Source organism: Erythrolamprus reginae, chromosome Z (genome assembly GCF_031021105.1).
Source record: "Erythrolamprus reginae isolate rEryReg1 chromosome Z, rEryReg1.hap1, whole genome shotgun sequence".
NCBI lineage: Eukaryota > Metazoa > Chordata > Lepidosauria > Squamata > Dipsadidae > Erythrolamprus > Erythrolamprus reginae.
Window position 1 is genome coordinate 133,216,613 of NC_091963.1, and position 11,908 is coordinate 133,228,520.

Genomic DNA, 11,908 nt, shown 5'->3' on the forward strand with positions numbered 1-11,908 from the left:
TCAGAATGTGTGTGAGAGTAATCCAGAGGTACCTGGGATAGTAATATTCTTGAGGGAATCAAGGATATTTGAGAGTGATTGAAGGGCACTTAAAGCAAGGAGAGGCAGAACGTTGAGATCTTGTAGGTCCTTGCAAATGAAGAAGGGATGCTATATTCTCCATGCTCTGGTCGACGGGGGAGTCCAGGGTGGGTCACTTCAGTCTTTCTAGCTCTGACTGTATTGAATAACTGAAGACACGCCTCCCTGGTAACAGTCTCCAGTTTTTCAACGCAGTCTCAGTCTCTTGGATGTAAAATGTTTGGCTCCTGAGTTGAGCTAATATAATTATTTTGAGGTTTAGTTTCCCTGGGATATTTTCTTTTTTCCACCTTGATCTGGGCTGGCTTACAAGCAAGTGTGCCGCTTACATGGAGGGCTTCCTATCATTGCAGTGCAATTGCCTATCAGCTCTGCATGGAGGCAGATGAGAGCCTGAGATTTTGACCAGCTTGAGCAGGCCTTCTGTCTGGAATGGGTTGCAGCAAGACTTGCTGGGCTGCCTCGCCACGTGGCAGTGACCATTTTGAGTGGAGCTCCTTGCCATTTTAGAAACGGGCCTGCAGCCACAGGGGCCCTATGCAAAAGGGGGGCTGCTATTCTAGTCCCCTACTACTCTGGAATAAGTGGGTGCTGCCCGCTGCAATGCCCAAGGTGTTCTCTGGTCTGTGGTTGCAGTGGAAGTTTCTTCTCCCTACAGTTACTGCTCAGGCCTAGTGGGGTGAGACCCTAATTGCCTTCCCACCACTCTACTCTCTCCTATCGCCATCGCAATTACGAGCTGCATCTGCTACCTCTCTTTGCGGTCAGGTCAGGTATTTTCCTCCAGCTAGCTTCACACCTGATAGGGTTGGTTGCTGGTAATGTCTATTTGATTATTTGGAGCCTGGGCCTGCCAGCCCTCCTACCTGGCTTGTCCCTTTTATTTCAGACCTGTGTTCTCTGGCTGCCTCCCATGGAGCAAGACTGGCTTAGGGAGGTTACAAAAGGGTTAATGGTCACCCCCAGCATTTGAAGCTTCTAACAGATCCTCAGTGAGGGCCCAGAGCAGCGGGGCCGCCTGCTGCAGCAAAAATCAGGTCCAAGTTTTCAACTCGCAGGTCCTCATCGAGAAAGGAAGGAAGGGCAGACCAGCCTTGGAGAAGGAATTCACCAAAGTAGGAGAAGCTTCTGCCAGGCACAGCTGTCTGGTGGACAAGTGGAGGAGGAGATGGCTCTGCCAAATAAATCAACCACATGGACATGTATGGGCGCATTTACCCCTCCCAGTGGGCAATGGTGGGGGCGGTCATAACTGTACTGACGGGGGGGGGAGGCTGCAGATTGGGTTGCTGACCTCCACAGTGAGCATGCCAGGGAACTGGCTAACCTGGGACCTTTTCTCGAGGCACTGAGAGTGCAGTTTGAGGATGTATCCAGAGCAGAGGTAGTGGAGGGGAAACTATAGACAGAGGGCCTACAGTATGTTTTGCTGTGTGAATGGTAATGAATGATTTCAAATCTTATTAGAGTTTTTAAAAGTTTTTTAGTATATTAATTGGATTTTTAGATATGTATATGTTATATTGTTTTTGACATGTTGTGAGACGGCACTAGTCCTCGGGAGAGGGATGGCATACAAATCCAATAAATAAATAAATAAATAAATAATAAAAACATACAGGACTTTTGTATGGTAGTGGGCTGCCTAAGACCATGGTTTGGATGAATGTTGGTTCAGCAGTTTCTGTTGGGGTTAGACAAGGAGCTGAGGCAAGCCTGCATTTGCCATGGATTGCCTCCATGTTTAAATGGCTGGTTTCCAGCGGTGGTGGAATTGGATGTGGGCCTAAGGGAATGCAGATCTTGAGGAGATGGTGGAGGGAGTCAGCAGTGAAGACTTCCGGGGCCCAGGGAGGGGCGGTCCAATTTGCCGGTCCAGGATACGCCATCCCAGAAGCCTCTGATCCAATATTTTAGGTGCAGTCAGGTGGGACACTGAGCTGCACAATGTCTGTTGTTACCAAGGCCCTCAACTGCAAAAACAATTGTTTGGGGGAAATGCAGATTGACTTTGTCCAGCACCCGATTGGTTCAGGAGAGCCATACAGATGCCCCAGCTAGACACTCCCACTCCCACTCTAGCCAAAGAGGGTAAAGTCCCTAATCAAATATCGGTGGTGTCAGGCGATAGCGAGGATGAAGATCCAGAGGATCCTATAGTATGTGATCACAAACCTCCCTTTATCCTTCAGGTGACCATCGAGAACCTGAGTACCTTGAAATGGGTTCACCAAGGAGCCTTAATCAATTTGGGGTGCGCTCGGTGTTTAATGCGCCGAGCTGTGGTAGACAAATTGGGGGGCCAGATTATGAAATTACACCAGCCCATTAAATTTGGGGAAATTGATGGCTCCATACTGGGAGGGATGCCAGCTACCCATGTTACTGAAATTATCAAACTAGGAATAAGGGACCATTGGGAGATCATTAGGTTTGTGGCTGTGGAACATATGATTGAATCAATCATTTTGGGATTGTCTTGGCTAGACAAATGGAAACCAACCATCTGGTGAAAGGGGGGTTCCAGAAGTTAAGATTGGCATTGGGCCTGCATTTAGGGTCTAAGGATCAAGAAAATGGGTCTGTAGGGAAGAAGGATGAACAACTTCCAGAGATGGTTCCCAAATGTGTATGATTTGGCACATCTTTAATGAGAATGAATGTGAGGTCTTACCACCTCATTAACCAATTGATTGAATTATAGAATTGATTCCGGGGGATGACTTCCAAAGCCCCAAATGTATTCCATGACTCCAAAGGAAGTTGAGAAGTTACATAGATATATTGATAAAAACTTGGCCAGTGGTTTTATATGCCTTAGTAGATCCTGTATGGCCGCTCCCATTTTATTCAGAGAGAAGAAGGAGTGTGGTCTGCATTTCTGTATTGATTTTCATGGATTAAACAGGATATTTGTGGAGCATTTATATGCATTACTTCTAATGAAGGACATGCTTGCCATGTTAGCCAACAGGGTATTTATGTAGCATTTATATGCATTACTTCTAATGAAGGACTTCCTTGCCACATTAACCATGGGTTGGGTGTTTGCTAAACTTGATTTAAGAGAAGTATATTACCAGGTACATATCCAACCAGGCGATGAATGGAAAACAACATGCAATTGTCCACTAGAGAGCTAACAGTTCCAAGTGATGCCATTTGGGTTACAAGGCTCCCCCACAGTCTTCATGCAATTGATAAATGAGGTCATGCTCAAATGCATCAGCATTTGTATCTTGGAGGTACTTGTATATCTAGATGACATCTTAAGATATACCAAGGCAATGGAGGAACTCGCCAGGTTAGTACAAGTGTTGAAAAAATTACTAGATGCCAAACTCTTCATGAAACTCTCTAAGTGCAAGTTTCTCCAAACTAGGTTGGATTATCTAGGTTATTGTATTTCATGCGATGGGGTGGAGATGGACCCTCAACAAGTAAAGGCTGTTTTGGAATGGCAAGCACTGAAAACCACTAAGCAACAGCAAAGTTTGCTTGGATTTGCAAATTTGTTCCATCCTTTGCCCAGGTGGCTTTGCCCCTAACTGATTCGTTATGCACTAAACCTACAATAACAAACCACGACCAGGCCAAGTTCTACAGTGGACAATGGAGTGCCAGTGTGCATTTGAGATGCTGAAAACATTCTTTGCTCGTGGGCCTATACTGAACATTCTGATCAGGATTCACCTTTGGTAGTACAGGCAAGACGCAAGTGAAGTAGAGGTGGGGGCTACTTTGTTGCAGAAGAATAGTCAGGGTGACCTTCAACCCTGTACTTATACATCCTGTAAGCTCATACCAACAGAGTGAAGGTGGGCAATTTGGGAAAAAGAGGCTTTTGTGGTCCGTTGGAATATTCTCACACGGCGGCACCATTTGAGTTGTGGATGGACCACAAAAACCTGAAAACCCTTCAAACACCCAGGAGACTGTTCCCGAATCAGGTGTAATGGCTCAATATTTCCAATGATTCAGTTTCAAATTGAAATATGTTCCGGCTAGTAAGAATTTCATGGCCAATGCTTTATTTCACAATATAACAGTAAAAGAGAAGATGTGATACATGTCATGATAACCCCATGTCAGCAAGTGGGAAGGGGAGTAGAGGGTAATCTCTTAAACCCATGGGCACAATGAATTGAGGAAGGCATTGGCAACAAATCTTTGACTAGCTGACCATACAAATATATTAACTAACAGGGATGGCCTAGCCTGGGAGGGAGATAAATTATACATGCCTATCAGCCTTCACGCCTCAGTGTTAAAGAGGTGCCATGAAGTTAAACCCGCTGGCCATTTTGGATTCTTAAAAGCATTACATCTTACTAAACAACAATTTTGCTGGCCATGGATGAGAATAGAAGTCGATATCTGTGTACAGAGCTGTCTGTCCTGTGAATAAACCATGGTCTGGGAGACAGGGTTGTTACAACCAGTAGCTGATCCCAGTAGTCCATGGGAGGAAATTGGAATGGACTTTATAGTCGACCTCCCAGACAGCAATGGGCATACTGTAATATGGACGGTAAACAATTTATTTTTAAAACAGGCCCACTTCATTTCATACATTGGTATATACCGTCAGCAAAACGGATAGCAAAAATGTTTCTACAACACGTATATTGGTTACACGAATAATCTCTTACAGAGGAGTACAGTTCATTGCCAAGTTTTGGCAAGAATTTGTACAACTGATGGGCTCCTCATGGGTTGAGGTTTTAGCATTCCATTAGCATTCCATCCTAATACCAATGGAGCTGTGGAGAGAGCTAATGCTATGTTAGAACACTACTTAAGTATGTATCATACCAGCAAACTCACTGGTCTAGCTTGGTGCCTTTTTCTTGAAGTAGTGTATAATGCACACCGTATTACTGATCTCACATCTTTCCGATGGTATATGGAATCGAATTCTCTGCCATTCTGGAGTTGGATTTGAAATCCCAATGCTCCAAAACCCCACAGGAATGGGCTGGCAGGTTTTGAGAAGGGTGTGCTCAGGTGACGTTAGCTTTAAGGTGAGCAGCCAAGGAATACAAAAAGTATGCCAATAAAAGTCAGACAACTCATAAACCATTCCGGTCGAGGATTAGGTATATTTATCAACTAAATATCTAAAACCTTGGATACCTAGTAAGTCCTAAGTATCTCGTCCCATTCCCAGTAACTCAGGTGATTAACCTGATAATGGTAGCATTGAAACTACCACCTTTCTTAGGAATGGTGCATCCCGTTAGTCTACTTAAACCTGTACAAGTAACTCAAGACCTTCTAACAACCCCTGGTCCCATATACAGGGACTATTATGAGGTAGCTGAAATCCCTGATTTCAGACTATATCTGGTGTATTGGAAAGGATATCTGATTATGGAGGCCATCTGGGTGGTGTGAATGATTATTAAGATGGTTTCCATTGACAATATCCGCACAAACCAGGTCCCAATCAGGAATATTCGAATGTTGCTAACTCTTCTGCTTTGTCCTCTGGTAAAGGGGAGCCACCTGTTGTGCCAAGATTCAGCTTGACATATGCACCTTGGTGGAAGGAAAAGACACTGATAATGGGGATCGATGGTTGCCAACACAACATAGCAAACTTCTCAGCGGTTGAAAGTCTGACATCATATTAAATGAGGCGCAGAGAAACTCAAACGAACTGAAGCTACAACCGGAAAGTCACAATCTGAGCCCTGTGAGGACAATGACCAGCGGAGGGAGGAGGGCTTACAGTGCCGGATGATGGTTTGGTGGGGAGGAATGATGAAGATTTGCATAAATAATGCTAAGAGGCAGATGCTCACAGCGATGACTTTGAACTGAATTCGTGCGGCGTGGTCTTGGCTCGAATAATTAAACATAATAATGTAACATAATTAAAGCTGAAATCTATACTTTTGAACGTGTCTTGACGTCATTAACACACAGATTTGGCTTCGCCAGTCAAAGAGTAGGGCCCACCTGGCTGGTTCTTGGGCCATCATGGCAGTGACTGCTTCCTCCTTCTTCACAAGAGTGTCAGTCGCTGGCTTCATCAACTGAAAGGCAGGGTTTCCCCCTAGGACCTTAGCATCAGGATTGGAGTAAAATCATTGCGGCAGCAGAATATACAGCAGATGTGTCTATGGCAGCCACTAAATTTTTGGCTAGGGCCATGGCGGCTTCAGTGATGGCATACCACCTGCTGTGGCTCCGTCACTGGCGAATTGACACCAAAAATAAATTGAAACTTGCCTCTACCCCTTTCATAGTGACAGTATCTTTGGCCCATCCTTAGATCTCCTTTTAATCAAGATCAGGGAGAAGAGGAAGATACTTCCCTTGCAGGGTCACTGGACGGATTTCTGCCCATCACCATCGAGCGGCCCTCCTTCCGGGAGGAGCCAGGGCAGGTTTTTCCCATCAGCAGAGACCCTTCTTCCTGAGATCTGATTATCAGTCAGCAAAGCCCACCTTTGGTGGCAGAAGCATGCAGCAGTCCTAGGGCAAGCGTTCTTCCTGCAGCTTGTCCTTCCAACCTTTCAAGCGTCAAAAGTGACAACAAGCCTTTTCCTCCCATAGGGGGTTGTCTTGGCCTCTTCTACCTGCAATGGGAGGGGCCCACGTCCAACGCCTGAGTCAGAGAGACCATAAGGTATGGACTGCCCTTGGAGTTCATTTCTCCTCCACTGAGGGTTTTCCTATGCCATCCCATTTGCAGGACCTGTCCAGTCATCACCTTATGGAGTAGGCCATCAAGCATTGGTTAGACATTTCAGGCATTCCAGCCGGTGCCTCTAGATCGGTGGAGGCAAGGGTTTTCCTACCATCTTTTTGTCATCCCAAAATCCTCCAAGGAATCACGGGGAAATTTCCTGCCCTCCGTAGGTCTTAAAGAAGCTTACTTTTATGTATCCATCTGGCTTGGACACAGGCAGTTCTTGAGGATCGTTATACCAGGTGCACTTTTGGTATACCATCTTCCCATTGGGTTTAGTGTTGAGCCCCTGTACTTTCACCAAAGTTATGGTGGTCCTGGCAGCATACCTCAGGACACTCCCCATCAGAATTCAGTGTTACCTGGATGACCTTATCCAGACTTCCTCCCTGGTTGCTATGGAATAGGACCTGGCAATGGCTATTCAGGTCCTTTGGGACCATGGGTTTTCCATAAATTTGGCCAAATGCCACCTGGTTCCCTCCACCAGACTTGTGCACCTGGGAGCTCTAATGGATGGAGTGTCCAGCGAGGTCTTTCACAGGAGCAGCAAGACACCAGGAGGACCCTATCAGGCTACCCCCTGGAGGGACAGGTCTGTCCCACTATCTCTGCTGTCCCAACTCTTGGGGAAGATGATCTCCTGTCTGGACATTGTACCTGGGGCACAGTTTCACATGCATCCCCTGCCGTGGTTCCTTCTCCCCTGCTAGAAAGGGGGTCAGGGCACTTCTCAGTTAAGGGTTCTGGTGTTGCCCAGAGTTCTTCACTCCCTACACAGTAGGGATCAAGTGTCTTCTCCAGGGGGTGCTCCTTCAGGATCCAGGACAGGTTGACAGTTACTTCCGATGCCAGTCTCCTAGGATGGGGGGGACCACTTCGGGGCAAAGATCACCCAGGGTCAATGGTCTCCTCAAAACAGTATCAATTGGCTGGAGCTCAGGGTAGCCCGGTGGTCCCTTAGGGCTTTCCAACAGAACATACAGGGCTGCCATGTCCTCCTAACAGACAATGTGTCCATGAAGGCCCACATCAACAGACGGGAAAAAACAGGTCCTTCCTGTTCATGGAGGAATTTGAGGTCCGGTGCCATTGGGTAGAGGCCAACCTGATGTCTCTCAAAGCAGATACTTTGCAGGGGTGGCAAACGTCCAGGTGGACTCGCTGAGCAGGGCCATAGACCAGTCGGAGTGGCTCCTGTTGCCCAGCCTATTGGAACTGTCAAACCGGTTCTCCCACCTGGCCCTAGACTTGTTTGCCTCCCCAATAAACTCAGCTTCTTCATTTCTTTTCCCGGTTGCCAGCTCAGGGAGCAGAGAGTGGATGCCCTTCGTTGTCCCTGGCCCAGGATGCTGCTATATGTGTTTCCTCCCATACCTCATCCCTGCAGTAATCAGAAAGATTCTGTTGGAGAAGGTAGAGGTCATTCTAGTAGCTCCCTATTGGCCTTTTGGAAGTCATGGTTCACCAACCACATGGGTCTGTCAGTTGCCCGGCCATAGCGCACTCCAGTGGAGAAGGTCATTCTATCCCAAGGACCCATCTTCCATCTAGAGCCACTGTGGTGGTTGAATGTCAGTTGCTAAGGGGAGAGAATCTTTTTTGGGGAGGTCATCTGGACTATCCAGATGATCTGGCATCCCTTCTCATCCTGATTTGCCAGGCGTCATACGGACCCAGTTTCAGCACCAGTGGAAGATGTCTTGGAGTTCCTCCAACAGAGCCTGGTTCCGTGCCTGTTCCCCAACACCTTGAGGCATCAGGTAGCAGTGTTGGGTTTGGTCTTGCAGATCCCCCCTCTGGGTTCCCTAGCTAGTCACCCAGGGGTGTGTACCTTCGTCAGAAGGCCTCCAATGTTAGGCCTCTGGTGGTCCAACTTTCCAAGGTTTTGCAAGCTCTCACTCTTCCCCTCTTGGAGCCACTTAGGGAGGTCAGCCTTCATCTCCTCTCATGCAAGGTGTTTTTCCTGGTTGCTATCACATCAGCTAGACAGATTTCAGAGTTGGTGGCACTGTCTGTCCGTAGGGACCTTTGTGTTATCATTCTAACAAGGTAGTCTTGCAGCTGGATCCCATCTTCCTTCTGGTGACCAACTCTTGGTTTCACTGGGCTCAGGAGTTGATTTTGCAGACTTCTGTCATAAGCCTGCTTATCCCTTGGAGCGCAAGTGGCACTCTCTGGACTTAAAGCAGGCCCTCCGCATCTACATCCCTAGGACCTCTTCTTTCCATAAGTAGGAATTCCTTTTGTCTCTTCCTTGCCATCAACTCTGGGCCAAAAGGTAACTCCGTCCACTTTAGATCGGTGGCTGAGGGCCTGTACAGCCAAGGCCTATGAGCTTCAGTCACTTCCAGGGCCCAGGGGCATTACAGCCCACTTGACTAGGAGTGTGGCCTCTACCGTGGCTTGGGCTTCTCAGGCATCAGTAGAGGAGATCTGTCAGGTGGCGATTTGGTCATCCCCTTCTCCATTTATCTGACATTATTGTGTCTGTTTATCTGACATTATAGTCTGGTTGTCTGAGGCTGCCTTTGGCAGGAGGGTCCTCCAATGGGTTTTCATGAAAGCTATAGTCCCAGAACAGACCATTTCCCTCCTTTAAGGTTGCCAAACTGCTTTGGTATGTCTCATCCTGGATTCCCCCATCGACCAGAGCATGGAGAATGGACATTGGTTCCTACCTGAAACGTCCTTTCCATGCGGCTCAATGGGGGAGTCCAGACCTGCCTGATGTTTGCTCTGAGGGGTTTTCTGGGTTATTGTGGTTTTTCATTTGCTGTTGGTGTTGATTGTTTTCTTGGTTCAAGAGTTCTCTCCAGTATGTTTACAGATCTACTTGACTCACTTCGTTACCAGGGAGGCATGTCTTTGGTTATTCAGTACAGCCATAGAGCTAGAGGACTAGAGTGACCCATCCTGGACTCCTGGATTCCCCTGTTGATCCACATGAGAAAGGACATATCAGGTAAGAACCAACGTCCAATCCATCCAGTGATTTTGGTTTACTGGATAGCCCAGTTTAAAGAGGAGATATTCCCAAGCTGGGTGAAACCCCCTCCCCCAATCAAAATGTATGTTGGCTCACTTAACCTTCCTCTGTAATCAACACAGCCTGCTGGGCTGCCCTCCAAAAGACATGATAAATCCTGATAGATTTGATCTTTTCCATGCTGTTCTTGGACAATATTGGAAGGGGGTGGGGGTGGGGTATATAGGTAATCCTTGACTTATGACCACAATTGAGCCCAGAATTTATGTTGCCCCATTTTATGACTTTTTTTTTTGCCATGTTTGTTAAATGAATCACTGCAGCAGTTAGAATTAGTCACACAGCTGTTTAAGTGAATCTGGCTTTCCCATTGACTTTGCTTGTCCGAAGGTCGCAAAAAGTGATCACATGACCCCGGGATACTGCATCCGTCATAAATGTGAGCCAGTTCCCAAGCATCCGAATGTAAATCACATGACCCTGGGGGATGCTGCAACAGCCATAAGAGTGAAAAATGGTCATGTCATTTTTTTTTACCACTGTAGTAACTTTGTATGGTCACTAGATGAACTGTTGTAGGTTGAGAACGACCTGCAATGTCTTAATACAAGGACTGCTAAGCAGAGTTGTCTCAATCATGGGCTAGGGACGAGGGGGAGGCAATGTCCTCTGGACAGCGGTGGGCTACGCACCGGAACGCCAAAATGTGCTCATTGCTGCAGCTCATAAGTTCTTGCGGGGCCAGCGCGATTTTGCTTCTGTGCCTGTGGAGGTAGCAAAATCACGCACGGAGCCGCAGGTGCACCCGTGTTTCAGTGAGGTGTTTTTGCTTCTGCGCATGCCAAAATCTGGGCGCACCTGTGGCTCCGTGCATGATTTTGCTACCTCCACAGGTGCAGAAGCAAAATTGTGCTGGCCCTGCAAGCACTTACAAGCCGCGGCGGCGAGCGCAATTTAACATTCCAGCTCATAGCCCACTGCTGCCCCTGGGACACAACAGGAAAAAAAGGCAGTGACTGGGGTAGATTTGTGCCACGGTGAGATTAAAGTGGAGATAGGTTCTAAATCGGGGTTGTCCAACCTTGGCAATTAAGACTTGTGGCCTTCAACGCCTAGAATTCCCCAGCTGGACATGGACATGATATGCTGACTGGGGAATTCTGGGAACCAAAGTCAACCCTTCAATTAAAGTTGCCGAGGTTGGATACCATTGCTCCAAGTCAATCTTTCCCCAACTGTCTGTTTGTCCGTATGTTTGATACTGGGAATGCGTTGTCTTCAGCCAGCCCTTTCACAGAGGATGGGATGGGATCCAAGATAGGCAGAGGGCGCTAAGCTGTCCTAAGGAGCCATCATACAATTTTACTGAGCCTATGCCACGATTCTATAACAAATAATAATTTGCATTGTTCCCTGGAAGTGAGCTTGGTGCAGCACTATTAAATATTCTGTGATATGCAGCCCACTGTTGAGATACCTTGCAGCTACCCAATATCCACTGTCAGTTGATTTGTGAATATTCTCCTTGGCGGATATTTCTTTCAACTCGGCAGCTTTTATTTAAAAACACACATCGATTTTGAATGTGTCCTATTTTATTGCATTAAAGCCTTACACCCACCCCTGAATAGTAACCCATTTCTTAAATAAACAAGAAATAATGCCAATGTGAGAAATGAAGGGAAGAAACAGAAATGCATAAATATTTTCAGGGTGATGGGAATATCCAGGTTACCTGTTCTGTCAAATAAAGCTGGAGGGAAGATTGTCAATGCACTTTTTAAATGCACCGTTGGGAAGGAAGAGGAAAAGAAAATTAATCTTTAGCAGAGTAGGTTGCTTATGCTGATAAATCTTTCACATGTGCAGAAATATCGATCAAAAGAAATATACCAGGTGAGTAGAGTAGCAGGTGAGTCCCATTGGTCTGAATGCTACTTAATTTTGAGGAAGCAATTTGCAACTCAGCTGTCAGCATCTTTCATTTGGGACAGGTAGCATGTAAGGGTGAATCAGTGTGTGATCTGGTTTTAAAGGTAGTTCTTGACTTGATCATCACAATTAGGACCAGAATAGAATAGAATGGAATAACAGAGTTGGAAGGGACCTTGGAGGTCTTCTAGTCTAACCCCCTGCCT

The 11,908-nt window shown here is 46.7% G+C and overlaps 1 protein-coding gene across 2 annotated transcripts in view; it reads left to right on the forward strand.

Moving 5' to 3' along the window:
- UBE2S (ubiquitin conjugating enzyme E2 S) overlaps positions 1-11,908 on the forward strand; it is a 49,320-nt gene that overhangs the window by 35,932 nt on the left and 1,480 nt on the right. The window contains exon 5 of one of the 2 annotated variants that reach the window (XM_070729921.1): positions 5,581-5,980. The exons of the other annotated variant lie outside the window; for it this stretch is intronic. Within the exon in view, the coding sequence (XP_070586022.1) occupies positions 5,581-5,717 (137 nt within the window). The 3' untranslated portion in view covers positions 5,718-5,980. Of the gene's footprint in view, positions 1-5,580; positions 5,981-11,908 lie in introns of those variants that run through there. 2 annotated transcript variants of the gene reach the window in all.